Raw genomic sequence first — 18,341 nt, 5'->3', positions numbered from 1 at the left:
GCATGTCTTCCCAAAAACTCACCCGCCCATTCTTTCCACATAGATTCAAGCATCTGCAGTTCCTTGTGACTCAATTTTCTTGTGTGTCTTTGTGACCCTGACTAGATGATTTGACCTGAATGGTTAGATTAAACCAGATAAACTAAAAGCAGATAAACCAGCCTCCAATCTTGTACATTCCATATACATGAGATCATGTGGAACTCTGCTGCCTGTCCTAATTCCCAACAAATTCCATCGACTCATCGGAGATGATGGAATACTGCAATATGGAATGATCTGGACATCCTCTTAAATGAAGCACCATGAAGAAGAAGCAAGTAATTAAGATGGCAACTTAAATGTTGGTCTCTATTTAACTGTGGCATGTAAAATTATTAGAGGGCGAGACAGTAACAACATATTCCTCGAAGTAGCAGATAAATTGCTAACTCGGGAGCATAGATTTTATGGTATTGGGTAGAAGTTTTGTGGAATTTTCAAGAAAATTAAATTGCCAATTTTGGAATTGTCTACCATGAGCATCTGTGGGAAGTTTGGTTATTTGGGTCTATTCAAAGCAGAGATCAAATCGTTTTCTGGGTATCGAAGGAATCAAATATGGGATAGTGATAGGAACGGTGATGGGGTCGATCACTCGTGATCTTGGTGGATGGCAGAGCATGTGAGATTAAAATAAAGAAGTCTTTCTGCAGTTGTACAGGGCTTTAAGGAGTTATGCAACCATTTTGTTCTCCTTAACTGAAGAAGGATCTTTTTGTGTTGGAGTTAATTCAAAGAAAGTTTAACTGCGTTGAATTCCTCGGCTGGAATGGTGTCCTTATCAGGGTATCAGGGTATGGTGCCCATACCCACTGGAGTTTGGACGAATGAGAGGTGATCTCAAGATAAGAATCTGAAGGGACTTGACAAGATAGGTGCTGAGAGGATATTTTCATTCATGGGTAATATAGAACAGAGAGAGAGAGAGAGAGGGAGAAAACAGTACAGCACAGGAACATGGCCTTAAGCTCACAATGCCTATGCTGAACACGATGCCGAAATCAAGATCATATAATTAATCTCCCTCCATTCCCTGCATATCCGTGTGCCTATCCAAATGTCTCTTTTGAGTGCAGGTCGGGCAAAGCAGCAGCGAGAACGACCGTTGGCTGAACTTGGTGAGTCTTGAGTGCAGGTTTGGAAAGAGGGCAAACAGTACGTTAGCAGTCTTTGAGCGCAGGTCGGGTAAAAGAAAGGTTAGGAGTGAGTGTGGGGATTGGCTGAACAATTAGATTGGAAGATTGGAAGATTGGTAAATTGGACAATTAGTCAATTTAGCATCTGATATAAGCAAGGCTTGCTCAAGGGGTGTGGCCCTGTCGAGGGAAGTGCCCTGTGAGAAAAGTGCGAGTCTTCGGCTGCGAGTCTTCGGCGAGGAGGCTGAGAGAGGACGCCACACCAAATGTTGGAGAGGGTGAGACGCAAGAAGGAAATGCCAAGCAGGCTGATTCAGTGTGATGCTTGCAGGAAGTGGGAGGTCAGGGACACTGCTGGTGCCTCTGGCTGCTACAAGTGTGAGAAGTGTATCCAGGTACAGCTTCTGAAGGACCGTGTTGGGAAACTGGAGAAGCAAGTGGATGACCTCAGGTTTGTCCGAGAAACGGAGTTGTTCCTGGACAAGTCCTACAGTGAGATTGTTACATCAAATGTACTGGAAGGGAGAAGGTGGGTGACGGTGAGAAAGGGAAGGAAACATGGAATGCAAAGGTCCCCGGGTGTTGTACCTCTTGAGAACAGGTTCACCCACTTGGAAACTGTTGGGGAAGAAGACGTTGCCACACTGAGCGGCAGACTGGCTTGAGAAGCAAAAAGTGCTGTTGAGCCAAAACAAAAGAGGCCGACGTCAGGCAATGCTGTGGTAGTAGGAGACTCCATTGTGAGAGGTACGGACAGGGGTTTCTGCAGCAACAGGCGAGATTCGAGGATGGTGTGCTGCCTCCCTGGTGCCAGGATCCAGGATGTCACGGACAGAGTGCAGAAAATCCTCAAGGGCGAAGGTGAACAGCCGGAAGTGGTCGTTTGTGCATGTTGGCACAAACGATGTCGGAAAGAAGGGGATGAATATTCTGCAGCGGGACTTTAGAGAGCTCGGAAAAATGCTGAAAAGCAGGACCTTTAGGGTGGTTATCTCCAGTTTGCTTCCAGTTCCTCGTGCTGGTGAGAGCAGGAACAGGGAGATACAGGACCTGAATGTGTGGCTGAGGAGCTGGTGCAGGGGGCAGGGATTTAGATTCTCAGATCACTGGGATCTGTTTCGGGGTAAAGGGGAATTGTACAAAAGGGACAGATTGCACCTTAACAGGTGGGGGACCACCATTCTGGCAGGCAGGTTTGCCACTGCTACACGGGTGGGTTTAAACTAAATAAGGGGGGGGTGTGTCAAATAGGATAGTCAAGGATGGAGTTAAAGGGAAAGAGAGTCAAGGGATAGTGAATGATCCCAGAATTAACGGCAAAGAAAGCTGACAAAGGGATAGGAGAGAATGGCCAAGTGTAATAGGGATCGATGTGAAGGGTGAGATGAGCAAGGAATTAAAAGTATTGTATATGAATGCGCGAAGTATAAGAAGTAAAGTAGATGAGCTTGAGGCTCAGTTAGAGATTGGTAGATATGACATTGTGGGGTTTACAGAGACCTGGCTGCAGGTGGATCGGGCCTGGGAACAATATTCAGGGTTATACATCCTATAGAAAGGACAGGCAGGTGGGCAGAGGTGGTGGGATAGCTCTGCTGGTAAGGGATGAAATTCAGTCCCTTGCAAGGGAAGCGAGGTAGTCACTGTGGATTGAGTTGAGGAATTGTAAAGGCAAGAAGACACTAATTGGTGTTATCTACAGACCCCCAAATAGTAGCCCCGGATGTAGGGTGTAAGATGCAGCAGGAGTTAAAGCTGGCATGTTAGAAAGGTAATGCCACTGTGGTGATGGGCGATTTCAATATGCAGGTAGACTGGGAAAATCAGTTTGGTTCTGGACCCCAAGAAAGGGAGTTTGTCGAGTGGCTTCGAGATGGATTCTTAGAGCAGCTTGTAATGGAGCCTACCAGAGAAAAGGCAATTCTGGATTTAGTGTTGTCCAATGAACCAGATTTGATAAGAGAACTCGAGGTAAAGGAACCGCTTGGAGTTAGTGATCATAATATGATTAGTTTTAATCTGCAATTTGAGAAGGAGAAGGTTAAATCGGAAGTGTCAGTGTTGCAGTTGAACAAAGGGGACTATGAATGCATGAGAGAGGAGCTGGCCAAGGTAGACTGGAAAGGGATCCTAGCAGGATTGACGGTGGAACAGCAATGGCAGGAATTTCTGGGCATAATCTGGAAGACTCAGGATCATTTCATTCCAAAAAGGAAGAAAGATTCTAAGGGGAGTAGGAGGCAACTGTGGCTGACAAGAAGTTAGGGATGGAATAAAACTAAAAGATATATAACACAGCAAAGAGTAGCCGGAAGCCAGAGGATTGGGAAACATTCATAGGACAACAGAAGGTAACAAAACGGGCAACACGGGCTGAAAAGATGAAGTACGAGGGGAAACTGGCCAAGAATATAAAGAAGGACAGTAAAAGCTTCTTTAGATATCTTAAGAGCAAAAGAGTAGTTAAGTCAAATGTGGGTCCCTTGAAGGCAGACATGGGTGAAATTATTATGGGTAACAAGGAAATGGCAGAAGACTTGAACAGGTACTTCAGATCTGTCTTCACTAAGGAACACACAAACAATCTCCCAGATGTGTTGGAGGACAGAGGATCTAGGGGGGTAGAGGAACTGAAAGAAATTTTCATTAGGCGAGATATAGTATTGGGTAGACCAATGGGACTGAAGGATGATAAATCCCCTGGGCCTGATGGTCTGCATCCCAGGGTCCTCAGGGAGGCAGCTCTAGAAATAGTGGACGCATTCGTGATCATTTTCCAATGTTCAATAAATTCAGGATCAGTTCCTGTGGATTGGAGGATAGCTAATGTTATCCCACTTTTCAAGAAAGGAGCGAGAGAGAAAACGGGGAATTACAGACCAGTTAGCCTGACTTCAGTGGTGGGAAAGATGTTGGAGTCAATTATTAAAGAGGTAATAATGGCGCATTTGGATAGCAGTAAAAGGATAAGTCCAAGTCAGCCTGGATTTATGAAAGGGAAATCATGCTTGACTAATCTTCTAGAATTTTTTGTGGATGTGACGTAAAATGGATGAAGGGGAGCCAGTGGATGTAGTGTATCTAGACTTTCAGAAAGCCTTTGATAAGGTCCTGCACGACAGATTGGTGACTAAAATTAGAGCACATGGTATTGGGGGTAGGGTGTTGACATGGATAGAGAATTGGTTGGCAGACAGGAAACAATGAGTAAGAGTAAACGGGTCCTTTTCAGAATGGCAGGCAGTGGCGTGTGGAGTGCCGCAAGGCTCGGTGTTGGGGCCGCAACTGTTTACCATATATATTAATGATTTGGAGGAAGGAGTTAGAAGCAACACTAGCAAGTTTGTGGATGACACAAAGCTGGGTGGCAGTGTAAACTGTGGAGCATGTTAGGAGTTTGCAGGATGACCTGGACAGGTTGAGTGAGTGGGCAGATGCGAGGCAGATGCAGTATAATATAGATAAATGTGAGGTTATCCACTTTGGCTGCAAATACAAGGAGGCAGATTATTTTCTCAATGGTGTTAGGTTAGGTAAGGGGGAGGTGCAGCGAGACCTGGGTGTCCATGTACACCAGTCACTGAAAGTTGGCATGCAGGTACAGCAGGCAGGGAAGAAAGCTAATGGAATGTTGGCCTTCATAACAAGAGGATTTCAGTATAGGAGTAAAGAGGTTCTTCTGCAGTTGTATAGGGCCCTGGTAAGACCACATCTGGAGTATTGGGTACAGTTTTGGTCTAATTTGAGGAAGGATTTCCTTGTAATTGAGGCAGTGCAGCGTAGGTTCACGAGATTGATCCCTGGGATGGCGGGACTGACATGAGGAGAGATTGAAAAGACTAGGCTTGTATTCACTGGAGTTTAGAAGGATGAGAGGGGATCTTATAGAACCATATAAAATTATAAAAGGACTGGACAAGCTAGATGCAGGAACAATGTTCCCAATGTTGGGTGAGTCCAGAACCAGGGGCCACAGTCTTAGAATGAAAGGGAGGCCATTTAAAACTGAGGTGAGAAAAAACTTTTTCACCCAGAGCGTTGTGAATTTGTGGAATTCTCTGCCACAGAGGGCAGTGGAAGCCAAATCACTGGATGGATTTAAGAGAGAGTTAGATAGAGCTCTCGGGGCTAGTAGAATCAAGGGATATGGGGAGTAGGCAGGCACGGGTTATTGATTGGGGACGATCAGCCATGATCACAATGAATGGTGGTGCTGGCTCGACGGGCTGAATGGCCTCCTCATGTACCTATTTTCTATGTTTCTATGTTAAATGTCACGATTGTATCTGCCTGCACCACCTCCTGCTGGCAGCGCATTCAAGGCACCCGCCATCCTCTATGTAAAAATTTGCCTTTTAAACGTTGCCTCTGTGTACTTTAAAGCTATGCCCTCTGGTACTTTATATTTCCATCCTGGGGTAAAGATTCTGACTCTACCCTCTCATAATGCCGCTTCTTTCCCACCACCACCGCCAAGTTGGTTAACATTCATTATGCATGTCACTGCAATTCTACTTACTATAATAATACATATAAAAGCCTCACGGTGTTGGATTTTACAATCCAGACTCAAGAGGGCATAATTCCAGAATAAATGGTCATTGATTTATGGAGTGAAAAGGAATTTCTTCTCATAGATGGTTATGAGTTTTTGGAATCCTCTGCCTTGGAGAACTAATTGGTGAATATGAGTCCATAAGTTATAGGAACAAAATTGGGCCACTCGGCCCATCAGATCTACTTCGCCATTCAATCATGGCTGATCTATCTTTCCTGCCTAACTGCCTTCTCCCCATAACCTCTAACACTTAAAACACTTTAACACCCAGTCCCATTCCCACACTGACCTTTCTGTCCTGGGCCTCCACCATTGTCAGAGTGAGGCCAAAGGCAAATTGGAGGAACAGCACCTCGTATTTTGCTTGGGCAGCTTACACCCCAGCGGTATGAAAATTGATTTTTCTAACTTCAAGTAACCCTTGCTTTCCCTCTCTCTCCATCCCACCCCCACCCTAGTTGTAGTACTAGTTTCATTGTCGTCCTGTTGAGTTTCACTGTCTGTATAGCTGTTATCACCTGCCACACAGCCAACAATGGACCATGATGGGCTCCATCTGTCCTTGATCATCTTTTCTTTTTGCCATATTTTTCATTCATTTGTCCTATGTACCTTCTATATCTCTCGTTTCCCTTTCCCCTGACTCTCAGTCTGAAGAAGAGTCTCGACCTGAAACATCACCAATTTCTTTTCTCCAGAAATGCTGCCTGACCCCCTGAGTTACTCCAGCTTTTTGTCTATCTTTGGTTTAAACTAGCATCTGCAGTTACTTTGTACATAAATCTATCAATCTCCGCCTAAAAAATACCCACAGATTCATCAACCTCTGACTGAAGATTTCCTCCTCATCTTTCCAAAGTTACGTCCTTTTATTCTGAGGCTATGGCCTCTGGTCCTAGACTCTCCCACTAGTGGAAACATCCTCTCCACATTCACTCTATCCAGGCCTTTCACTATTCAGTAAGTTTCAATGAGGTCCCCCCCTCTTCTTTCTGAACTCCAGCGAGCACAGACCCAGTGCCTTCAAAAGCTCATAATATGTTAACCCAATCATTCCTGGGACCATTCTCATAATCCTCCTCTGGACCCTCTTCAATGCCAGCACATCCTTCCTCAAATATGGGGCCCAAAACTGTTCACAATACTCCAAATGCGGTCTGATCAGTGCCTTACCAAGCCTCCGCATAACATCTGTTTGTTTTGATATTCAATAAATGATATTCAAGTTAAAGATAGATTTTTGATCAATAAGGGAGTTGAGGATTATTGGATTGGGGCTCAAAAGTGGAGTGGAGACTGTAGACCAGATTATCTGGTCCTACATTTTCAAGGGACCATATGGTCAACTTCTGCTTCTATTTCTCAGGTTATGTTTAACCATGTGTTTCAGAATTCCTATAGTTTCCAAGTCTCTCCGTGTCCTAAACCCTCATAATCCTCTCCGCTCAAATCAATGTGCCGATGAGATATCAGTATATCCGGGCATCCCTAATATTAAACACTATTATTGGTGTCTTCGCCTTAAGCTGCAGAAATTCTAGATTCTGGAAATTCCCCACTACTGCTTTCTACCACTTTTTAAAAATGTGTTTTAAAAACTATCTTATCATCTCAGCATTTAGTCGTAGCATTAACATTTCCTTGAATGGGTTGGTGTAAAGGTTTCGTAACTTCATGAAAAGATTAATTATTGTGTCTTCTCCAGGACTAATTAAAAGAACAAGTATGTAAGAAAGAAGATGTCAGTGGAACAAAACAGAGAGGAAGTCAAACTGTAAGTTTTATATAATATTTCAATGTTATAGACAATAGACAATAGACAATAGATGAAGGAGGAGGCCATTCAGCCCTTCGAGCCAGCACCGCCATTCAATGTGATCATGGCTGATCATTCTCAATCAGTACCCCGTTCCTGCCTTCTCCCCATACCCCCTGACTCCGCTATCCTTATGAATAAGGTTCATTTTGTTATTCATTCATGTATCAAAAGTAATGAGAAATTAATAGCAACAGTATTAATTAGCTAATTATATTTACTGTGAGCTTTGAGTGCGATGCGGAGTTTTACTGTCTGAGGTGCCCTATCATCTCTCCCTGAAGGTTGCTGGTACTGTACCCAGAGTAGCAGTGTGGTGTCCATATTTTCGGATTTGGTTTGTGGGTTACGTAATATCGGTGAGGAGAGGATTGCTTAAATTCCTGTTCCTGTTCAGTAATCCTTAATGCTTGTGGGTTGTGGTTAAAAATAGAGCCAACTTTGTTAATTTTTTTAAAACACTAGACCAAGTGGCCCAAACCTCTCCTGCATTGGTGCAGCCCCCTCCCCCTCCCCATCCCCCTCCCCCTCATCCTCCGTCCACCCCCCTCCCTCCACTCCCCTCCCTCCCTCCCTTCACCACCCTCCCTCTCTAGGAGATAGATTTAAACTTTAAAATGTGAATAACTTAAAAAATATAACACCGATTTCAATGAAACTTCTTCCATTAGCACCAAAGGGACGTCGGTGAGTAAGGTGGGCCTAAAATTGCCGTGCTATCGTGTAACGTTTTGGCTGTAGTTCAGGAACAAACAAACAAACAACGAGAGTTTTAGTATATAGCTGTATCAATCTTTCTGGTCCTTAATATTTGACTGCTCATTTAAAGGCCGCATAGAACCAACCTCTACATTGACCTTCCATCGACACCATGGCCGATCGTATATTCTCCTGATTACAATATCACATTCTTGGGATTGGAAAAACTTCATCCTTTTGATGCGGGAAAATGGGGGAAAATTGTCAACTTTCTAAAAGGTATGTAATTTGTTTGGAAGAATTCATTATCTTTGAAATTCTTTGGCGATCAAATAGATTTTTAAGCACGATTTTAGAGAACTACGGATACGGGCAGAGAAATGGCAGATAGGGTTTAATCTGAGAAAGTGTGAGGTTCAGTTTAGTCTAGTCTAGAGATACAGCGTGGAAACAGGCCCTGACCTGACCGACCAGCGATGCCTGCACATTAACACCACCCTACACACACTAGGAACAATTTACATTTATACCAAGCCAATTAACCTACAAACCTGTACGTGTGGGAGGAAACCAAAGATTTCGGAGAAAATCCACGCAGGTCACGGGGAGAACATACAAACTCCGTACAGACGGCGCCCGTAGTCGAGTTTCTGGCGCTGTAAGGCAGCAACTCTACCGCTGCGCCACCTTGCCACCCTTTATGTTACACTCTGGGAGGTCGATTATAAGGAACGAATATCCACTTAGTGGCAAGACCCTTAACAGAGTGGATGCACAGAGGGATCTTGTGGTCCAAGTCCATAGCTCCCTGAAAGTGACAACATAAATAGACAGAGTGGTAAAAAAAGATGAATGGTTTGATTGCCTTAATCGATCGAGGAATCAAGTACAAGAGACAGGAATCATGTTGCAGCTTTATGGAACTTTGGTTTGGCTGCATTTGGAGTATTGTTTGCAGTTCTGGTCGCCCCATGACAGAAAAGGTGTGGTGGCTTTGGGGAGAGTGCAGAAGAAGTTGGACCAGAATGCTGCCTGGGTTCGAGGGTATTAGCTATAAAAAAAGGGTTGACAAACTTGGATTGTTTTTGTTTTTGGAACATCAGAAGCTGAGGGGCGGCCTGATGGAAGTATGTAACATTATGAGAGGCAGCCATAGGTCAGTACCTATTTTCCAGCGTAGCAATGTCAAAGGCAAGAGGACACGTGTTTTTTTTAGTTCAGTTTAGTTTATTGTCACGTGTACCGAGATACAGTGAAAAGCTTTTGTTGCGTGCTAACCAGTCAACGGAAAGACAAACACGATTACGATCGAGCCATTTACAGTGTATAGATACATGATAAGGGAATAACGTTTAGTGCAAGGTAAAGTCAGTAAAGTACGATCAAAGATAGTCCAAGGGTCACCAGTGAGGTAGATAGTCAAGTCAAGTCAAGTCAACTTTATTTGTATAGCACATTTAAAAACAACCCACGTTGACCAAAGTGCTGCACATCTGATTAGGAAAAAAAAAGAAAAAAGAAACATACCGTGGCAGGCAGCCAAACACAACGGCGCGGCCATCTTGAACAAAATGTTTAACTAAAGCAGAATGGTGTCCCGCGGCCGAGCCGCACCGGGCGCTGTTCAGTCCCACGGCCGAGCCGCGCCGGGCGATGGAAGGCCCCGCGGAAGAGACCTAAAAAAAAAAGAAAGATCCCCCCCCCCCCCACACCCCCCCCCCCACATACCCACCCACCCTCACCGTAGTTCAGGACTGCTTCCTGTCACAACTAGAGAGCATCTTTAAAGTCATAGGGAGAACGTTTTTTTACTGTGAGAGTGGTGGGTGTCTGAAATGTGCTGCCTGGCATGGCGGACGAAGCAGATACAGTAGTGGAGTTTAAGAGACTTTTAGGCACGCGAACATGCAAAGATTGAAGGGCATGGATCACATGCAGGCAGAAGAGATTAATTTAACTTGGCATCAAGTTTGGAACTGACATTGAGGGCCGAGGGTAGACACAAAATGCTGGAGTAACTCAGCGGGACAGGCAGCATCTCTGGAGAGAAGGAATGGGTGACGTTTCGGGTCGAGACCCTTCTTCAGACTGATGTCAGGGGAGGGGGGGGGGCGGGACAAAGATAGGATGTAGCAGGAGACGGGAAGACTAGTGGGGGAACTGGGAAGGGGGAGGGGAAAGAGAGGGACAGAGGAACTATCTGAAGTTAGAACGTGGTCGTAGAGTTGGAGGGCTGGAGGAATCACAGAGGGGGTGCAGTGAGAGAGCATGTTGCTAAACTCTCGAGCCTGGGCCGAAGAGCCTGTTCTTCAGTTGTACTGTTCAATTGGCTCATAAGTAACATTTTCTGTATCATTGAAAGGTTTTCATAAGTGATAGGAACAGAATTAGGCCATTCGGCCCATCAAGACTACTCCGCCATTCAATCATGGCTGATCTATCTTTCCCTCCTAACCCCATTTCCCTGCCTTCTCCCCAGAACCCCTAACACCCATACTAATGACGAATCCATCTATCTCTGTCTTAAAAATATCAATTGACTTGGCCTCCGCAGCCTTCTGTGGCAATGATTTGTATGTTGAGAGTACAAGGTAATTTGTATGTTGAGAACAGGAAAATGGATGATTGTAAGACAAGAATTGTATTGCTCTGGAGGAAAAATAACGCATTTAATGTCCTGCATGGAAAGAGGGTCTTAAGTGATTATTGGATGTGAGTTTTGGATTGAAAATCCTATTTGGAGATTATTACCTTTTTTATTTCTCTACTTTCAGAAGCGATGATGATAAAGGATGAAACCATCGTACGAGCCCGTGAAGCCCAGGAGGACGACCTATTAGTTGTACATTCAAAGCGGTACCTCAATAAACTGAAGGTGACTTGATTTCAGTGCTTTCTTCATTTTTCTTAACTGTGCATCATGGAAAACTATCCACGTGAATTGAACAGAAATTATTGATATCTAGTTTGTTAGGTCATGCTTTTAACGTCTGCTGAAATATTAAAATGCACTGACTGGGGAACAATGCTGGTTTACAGGGTCTTGACGTTTAAGTACTGGTGGAGATATCATCTTTTAAACAACCTGTGTTTTGTGCTCGGTTTTTGCTTTATTCTGCTTTAATGTTTACAGGATACCAGAAAAGTCCAGCCTCTGAAAAATAAAATATCCTGAAAGCAGAATCCTGCTCAGTGTTGTCTTTAACCCAAAATTAGAAATAATTTATTATTATTTCTTGTTTTGCGATCTCCAAGAAGCTTGAGAAAAGTCTTTGAAAATAAATACAGTTCCTTCCAATTTTCAATGATTCTTGTCGATAATATCTTGCACTAAGAATGAAATCTGGTATTTGCAATTAACCAACTCCTGGGCTGAAATTAAAATTATAAACACCAAAAGTGCAGTTAAAGTTGGCCAGTTCTATATTTCATAAATAACTAGGATCCCTCTGATCGCATTATATTAAACAAATCAATCAAATTAATTACAACAATGTTGATATGTGGAGTATGGAGGTGACCATTCTTTGTGCCTTAGTGCATCTTTTTGGATCTCGAAAAATGATTCTTGAAAATTGTGTAGTATAATTATATTTTCTGTTTAGTTGTATTTAAAGTTATCCAGATAATTGACTTGCCAATGTGATGGTGGTTAAACTACAAGCAACATCCAGGTGAGTTGCTTGTATAAATGCCAGACAAATCTCTTACTCTTCTCTCGGTTTCCTCCCACACTCCAAAGATGTACAGGTATGTAGGTTAATTGACTGGGTGAATGTAAAAATTGTCCCTAGTGTGTGTAGGATAGTGTTAATGTGCGGGAATCGCTGGGCGGCGCGGACTCGGTGGGCCGAAGGGGCCTGTTTCCGCGCTGTATCTCTCTAAATCTAAATCTAAAATCTTGAGTGAAGTTATTGCCTTGCTCTTCTGAAGCTGCTCCCAGACCCATTCTCCTTTCACTTGAATTTCTTTTTACATAAAAAAACACGAATACCACAAAAAAGAGTCCTGGTTGAGAGGTCAGTAGTAATGGGAGCAAATGATATAGAATATAGGATATACACCGATCAGCCAAAACATTATGACCTGATGAGCCAAAACATTATGACCACCTGCCTAATATGCTGTTGGTCCTCCGTGTGCGGCCCCATATGCAGCAGGGTGCGACGCACTGTGTATTGTGACACATTCCTCCCGTGACCACCATTAAAATTTTCTGTGACTTGTGCCACAGTAGACCTTCTGTCGGTTCGGACCAGACAGGATGGCCTTCGTTGCCCTCGCGCATCGATGAGCCTTGGCCGCCCAACACCCTGTCGCCGGTTTGTGGTTTGTCCCTCCTCGGACCACTGTCGGTAGGTACTCACCACTGCTGACCGGGAGCACCCCACAAGCCTTGCCGTTTCAGAGATGCTCTGACCCAGTCGTCTGGCCATAACAATTTGGCCCTTGTCAAAGTCGCTCAGGTCTTTACTCCTGCCCATTTCTCCTGCATCCAACACATCAACTTCAAGAACTGACTCTTCACTTGCTGCCTAATATATCCCACCCCTTGACAGGTGCCACTGTAACAAGATAATCAATGTTATTCACTTCGCCTGTCAGTGGTCATAATGTTTTGGCTGATCGGTGTAAGCTTTAAGTGAGAAATGGTACACAAGGATTAAAGATTCACAAGGATTTTGCTGGGGCTTAGGAGCTAAGAGATAAGTTGAATCTCGATAGGCTGGGGCTTTTTATCCTGGAGTGCAGGAGGCTGAGGGATGAGCTCTATGGAGGTATGTCGAATCATGAAGGCCGTAGACAGGATGAATGGTCTTTGCCCAATGGGTGGTGGAGTCTAAAACTAGAGAGCATCAGTATGGGGTGAGAGGGGAAAGATTTAAAGGGGATCTGAGGGCACCCTTTTTGATGTAGAGGATGGTGGGTATGTGGAATGGGCTGCCAGGGGAAAGTGTAGAAATGAATACCATAACAACTTTAAAAATACATTTTGATAGCTACATGGATAGAAAGGGTTTAGAGGGATATGGGCCAAACACAGGCAAATGGGATTAGCTCGGTCAGGCAACTTGGTCAGCATGGACAAGTTGGGCTGAAGGGCCTGTTTTGGTGGCGCATAGCTTTAGGCATTATATGCTCTGATGTTTTGCTAGTTGACAGATCCGTCCATAGCTGAGAGAACAAATTGCTGTCCTGCTGTCTTTATTTTGATATCAAAAATGGATTGATGTTGGGCTAAGTCGGTTTAATGGAAGATATATTGGTGTATGGTAATAACTGCCCAAATTTAGTTAGAGTGGAACTGCTGTGAATTTGAATTACTATTATAATTGGGGATTTTATAATTGCCTTGGAAATTTTGAAATACACAAAACAAGAATGCAAGTAATAATTGAAAATCCTGGAAACATTCAGCAGGTCATGCAGCATCTCTGAAGAGAGAAACAGAAGTAAAGAGCTGTCGGAGGAGGTAGTTGAGGCAGGTACTGTCATCAAGTTTAAAAGGCATTTGGACAAGTACACGGATAGGATAGGTTTAGAAGGATCTGGGCCAAATGCAGGCAGGTGGGACTGGTGTGGATAGGGCCTGTAGGTCAGCATGGGCAAGTTGGACTGAAGGGCCTGCATGACTGAGGTAAAGGACCCTTTGTCAGAATAACCCTGATGAAGGATTTTTGACCTGAAACATTAACAGATGCTGCCTGAACTGCTAAGTTTTTCTAAGAGGTTTCCCTTTCAGATTTCCAGCATTCTTTTTTTCTTTTCAACAAAAATAACGGATGTGTTTCATAACCAGCTGTTAGTGTACCTTAGATCAGTATTATCTAGTTACTAAAATGTGAAACTGACCATATTTTTGAGGGTTCCAGCGCTTGAATGCATTAGGTCAATGGATACTCGTGTGTGGACTATCAGATGTCTATGTTGGGGAAAAAACTGCAGATGCTGGTTTAAATCGAAGGTAGACACAAAATGCTGGAGTAACTCAGCGGGTCAGCCAGCATCTCGGGAGAGAAGGAATGGGTGACGTTTCGGGTCGAGACCCTTCTTCATCGGGCCTATGTTTGGATAGATGCTGAGAACCAGTTGAATGTGTAGATTTCAGAGGGAAGGTAAGAAAGGAAGTAAGAAGGCAGTAAATATAAAAGAATCTAAAAACCTCCTTTTAGAGCATATAAGCAACAGTTGATTAACGAGGGAAAACGCGAAGCTGACCAGGGATTATTTATGGAGGTCTTTTTATGGAGTGAGACACTGAGGATCTGAATACTTCATCCTTGCCAAGGAAGCCGATGCTACAGGACTGTCAGCATAGCATGATCTCACTCAGGTGCAGGATGTAGCGTGAGACGGGCTTGTGGACAGAGGGTATGTCACTCAGTCTCCCTGGCACCTACTTTAGGTTACTTGGGGACCAAAATGGGAAAATTGCTGTGGCATTGGCTATTATCTTACTTAGCGTAGAGGACTGGATAATTGTAAATGCTATGTCTTTGCTCTAAAAATTGGTGTGAGTTTAAACTGAGTAGCCACAAGCTCATCTAGGGATTTAATAGAATTAGCAGACATGTGGACAAGTATAGATTGATTAGGGAAAGCCAGCGTGATTTTGTTTAAGGTCACTTGTGTTTCGCTAACGTGATAGACATCTTTGATGACGTTACAAAGCAGATTGATGAGGAGAAGGTGGTTCCTGTGGTGTTATGCTTATGGACTTTCAAACGTTATTTGACAATGCGCTGCTTAATCGGTTTGTATTCAAGATTGATAATAATGGATTAGAAACAATGACAACATCGCTAGAAATTTGCCAAAGTGACAGGAATTAGTGTATACTTTTTGTTTGGATTGGAGAGGTGTTTCCAAAGGCTGGTAATTAGGAGCACTGCCATTTGATTCAGTAATGCCCTGCTTAGCTCCACCCACATAACACTGCTTTGCTATAAGGCTCTTTCATTTTGGATCCTTATTTTTTCCACAAAAAAATCCATAAAAGTGGTCACAGTTTACAAGCTCAAACAACCCACCAAGAGTGCGTGTCTTTGTTTACATTTGCATAGCCGAACAGAACACGTTATGTGTGTGCTCGTATCAGGTCAGCGGTTTCTCTTCGTCCTCAGTTCAAGTTCTGACCTGACTACATTGTGCACACATTCTAGTTGTCTTTCAGAATTTGTGATATTATCTGTACAACTTTCACCTGGAACCATTCTGCAACTTTAACACCAAGAGCTGAAAGTGCATCTAAGAAAATGGAAGATCTGCTTTGCATTTGGGTGGATGATCAAACACAACGCAACATGCCATTATGCCAAGATAGACACACAATGCTGGAGTAACTCAGCGGGTCAGGCAGCATCTCTGGAGAGAAAGAATGGCTGACGTTTCGGGTCGAGACCCATCTTCGGACTGAAGAAGGGTCTCGACCCGAAACGTCACCCATTCCTTCTCTCCAGAGATACTGCCTGACCCGTTAAGTTACTCCAGCATTTTTGTGTCTACTCTCGATTTAAACCAGCATCTGCAGTTTTGTTTTCCTACACATCATGCCATTAAGCCAACTGATTATCATGAAAAAAGCAAGGAGCATCTCCAGACACCTACAAGAAGAAGATAGAGATAGTCAGAAACATCATGAGTCATGAGAGGATTATCAAAAATACATCTGCTTGTGATTTGGAAATCAAAAGGGCCGGCCTGGTGACAATAGATACTTTCACATGGTGGTTTGTGTCACACTTTTGCCAAGCAGGGAAGTGATATTGTGAAGAAAATAACCTTACACTTGGAGCATTGTTGCTGATCGATAATGCCTCTTGCCACCACGAGAATCTCGATGGTCTTCTGAGCTGCATTACTGCCGATGTGGTTAATCTTCCACCGAACGCAACTACTTCACTGCAACCAATGGATCGGGATCATTTCTAATTTCAGAGCCGACTGCCTTCGCTGCGCCTTCAGACCACCTGTTGAGGAGACAGATGGCCAAGATAAATCGGGGAATTTTAGAAAAACCACCACATCATGAAGGCCATAAATAAAATTAAAGCAGCCATGGATGAAACAAGACAAGCGGCAAGGTAAAATAGTGTTCAGGACAAGATTTCCCACTGCCGAGAAATGGGTTCGCAAGAGAAGACTCACGAAAGGCAGGAAACCCTAGACGCATTCTTCAAGAAGCAGCCGAAACAAGAGGAGGAATCACAGTCTGGACCCTCATCTCAGATGTTGCCTCTGCTGCTCTCCATCCCTCTGCTGCCATCATTGTTACATTTATATTTGAGATTCTTCAAATTTATGTTATTCATCATAGTTTAATATTCTACACTGTATATAGATTAGTAAAGATACGTTATTATACAGTATTAGACTTTATTATTACCCATACTCTACATATACAAGGTAATATACAGTGCCGTCTATATTTCAAGTTAAAAATAACTTTATCAGGATCGCATCTCCACTTCTGCTATATAATGACCCTGTTGAGTTCTTGCTTTGTTTAGCATTGCATTTTCTAGGAATGTATCTAGAGTGCTAATCGAGGTATTACTGTATATCAATGACTTCAATTCTGCAGATGACACAAGACTTTGAAATACAGTGAAGAGGATTAAAATAGAGGATGTGGATAGGCCGGTGGAATCTGCAGAAAGGAGGCAGCTAAAATTCATGGCAGAAAATGTGATGCTGTGGCAGAAGGATTGTTCGGTGCCTACTGTTGTTCATTACAGTATTTGTATTTGTATTAACAACTGGGGTGTGAATGTGCCTGGAAAGGTTAGTGCGTTTGTGGGTGACATTAAAATTGGTGGTATTCTGGAGAGTGAAGGTTATCTACCATTACAAAGGCTGCATCTTTCAATTTAATTCTGTCAATTCCAGAGAAGAGGGATTGGAAAGCCAATTGAATGTTGGCCTTCGTAATAAGAGGAGTTGAGTATAGGAGCAAAGAGGCCCTTCTGCAGTTGTACAGGGCCATAGTGAGACTGCACCTGGAGTACTGTGTGCAGTTTTGGTCTCCAAATTTGAGGAAGGATATTCTTGCTATTGAGGGCAAGCATAGGTTTACTAGGTTAATTCCCGGAATGGCGGGACTGTCATATGTTGAAAGACTGGAGCGCCTAGGCTTGTATACACTGGAATTTAGAGGGATGAGAGGAGATCTTATCGAAACGTATAAGATTATTAAGGGGTTGGACACGTTAGAGGCAGGAAACATGTTCCCAATGTTGGGGGAGTCCAGAACAAGGGGCCACAGTTTAAGAATAAGGGGTGGGCCATTTAGAACTGAGATGAGGAAAAACTTTTTCAGTCAGAGAGTTATGAATCTGTGGAATTCTCTGCCTCAGAAGGTTGTGGAGGCCAATTCTCTGAATGCATTCAAGAGAGAGCATCTCTGGCAAGGTAAGAGATTGGGAAAAAAGGTTCCCCCGGCCCCCTTTCCCACCCCCCACATAAAACAAACCAGAGAACATTAACACAGACTTTTAAAACTTACAAAAAATAAATAAAAAAGTTTGAAAAGGACAGACAGACTGTAGGCGAGGTGCCCACCCCACAGATGCTGCCTGTCCTACTGAGTTACTCCAGCATTTTGTGTCTGTCTTAGGAGCTGGATAAATACCGGACAGGAAGAACATTTGGATGGCTAAGGAGGTAGTTGGATGAGCTGGATCGCTCTTGCATCGCTCTGAGGTGGTTATAATGAGCTGATTGGCTTCCTTTCCATGACGTAACCATTCTCCGTCCCACTGTTATACTTCACTGTTTATAATTCAGCCCCCCTTGATGTAAGGATTTAATTTTTATTGTTTGAAGTGGACGCTAAAGTTCTTCACAAGAGCAAAAGTTCTGCTCAACATTGCTCCCACTATTGTTGTAAGATTTACTGGGGATTTGTTTCACTGTTTCTTTTAGCAAGGGTTCTGAGTTTCTTAACATGTTTAACAGAAACGTTTAGGTGGCAACCTGGTGTAAGCACTGCCACTGCATTCAACTTCCCGAGAGAAACAAAGGCCACAGGCCTCTGTTATGTCTAGGATCAGGAAATTTAATAAAGACTTGGCAACTATATTTGGGATTT

General features: G+C 43.5%; 1 protein-coding gene across 5 annotated transcripts in view; it reads left to right on the top strand.

Annotated features, from left to right (window-relative positions):
• The window catches only part of hdac11 (histone deacetylase 11), a 140,811-nt gene that overhangs the window by 9,087 nt on the left and 113,383 nt on the right, over positions 1-18,341 (top strand). For all 5 annotated transcript variants that reach the window (XM_078413949.1, XM_078413950.1, XM_078413947.1 and 2 more), the window contains exons 2-4: positions 7,442-7,510; positions 8,382-8,530; positions 11,026-11,126. In XM_078413949.1, the coding sequence (XP_078270075.1) occupies positions 7,476-7,510; positions 8,382-8,530; positions 11,026-11,126 (285 nt within the window). In that variant the 5' untranslated portion in view covers positions 7,442-7,475. The remainder of the gene's footprint in view (positions 1-7,441; positions 7,511-8,381; positions 8,531-11,025; positions 11,127-18,341) is intronic.

This window comes from Rhinoraja longicauda, chromosome 17 (genome assembly GCF_053455715.1).
Source record: "Rhinoraja longicauda isolate Sanriku21f chromosome 17, sRhiLon1.1, whole genome shotgun sequence".
NCBI lineage: Eukaryota > Metazoa > Chordata > Chondrichthyes > Rajiformes > Arhynchobatidae > Rhinoraja > Rhinoraja longicauda.
This window is presented reverse-complemented; position numbering and strand designations above follow the sequence as displayed.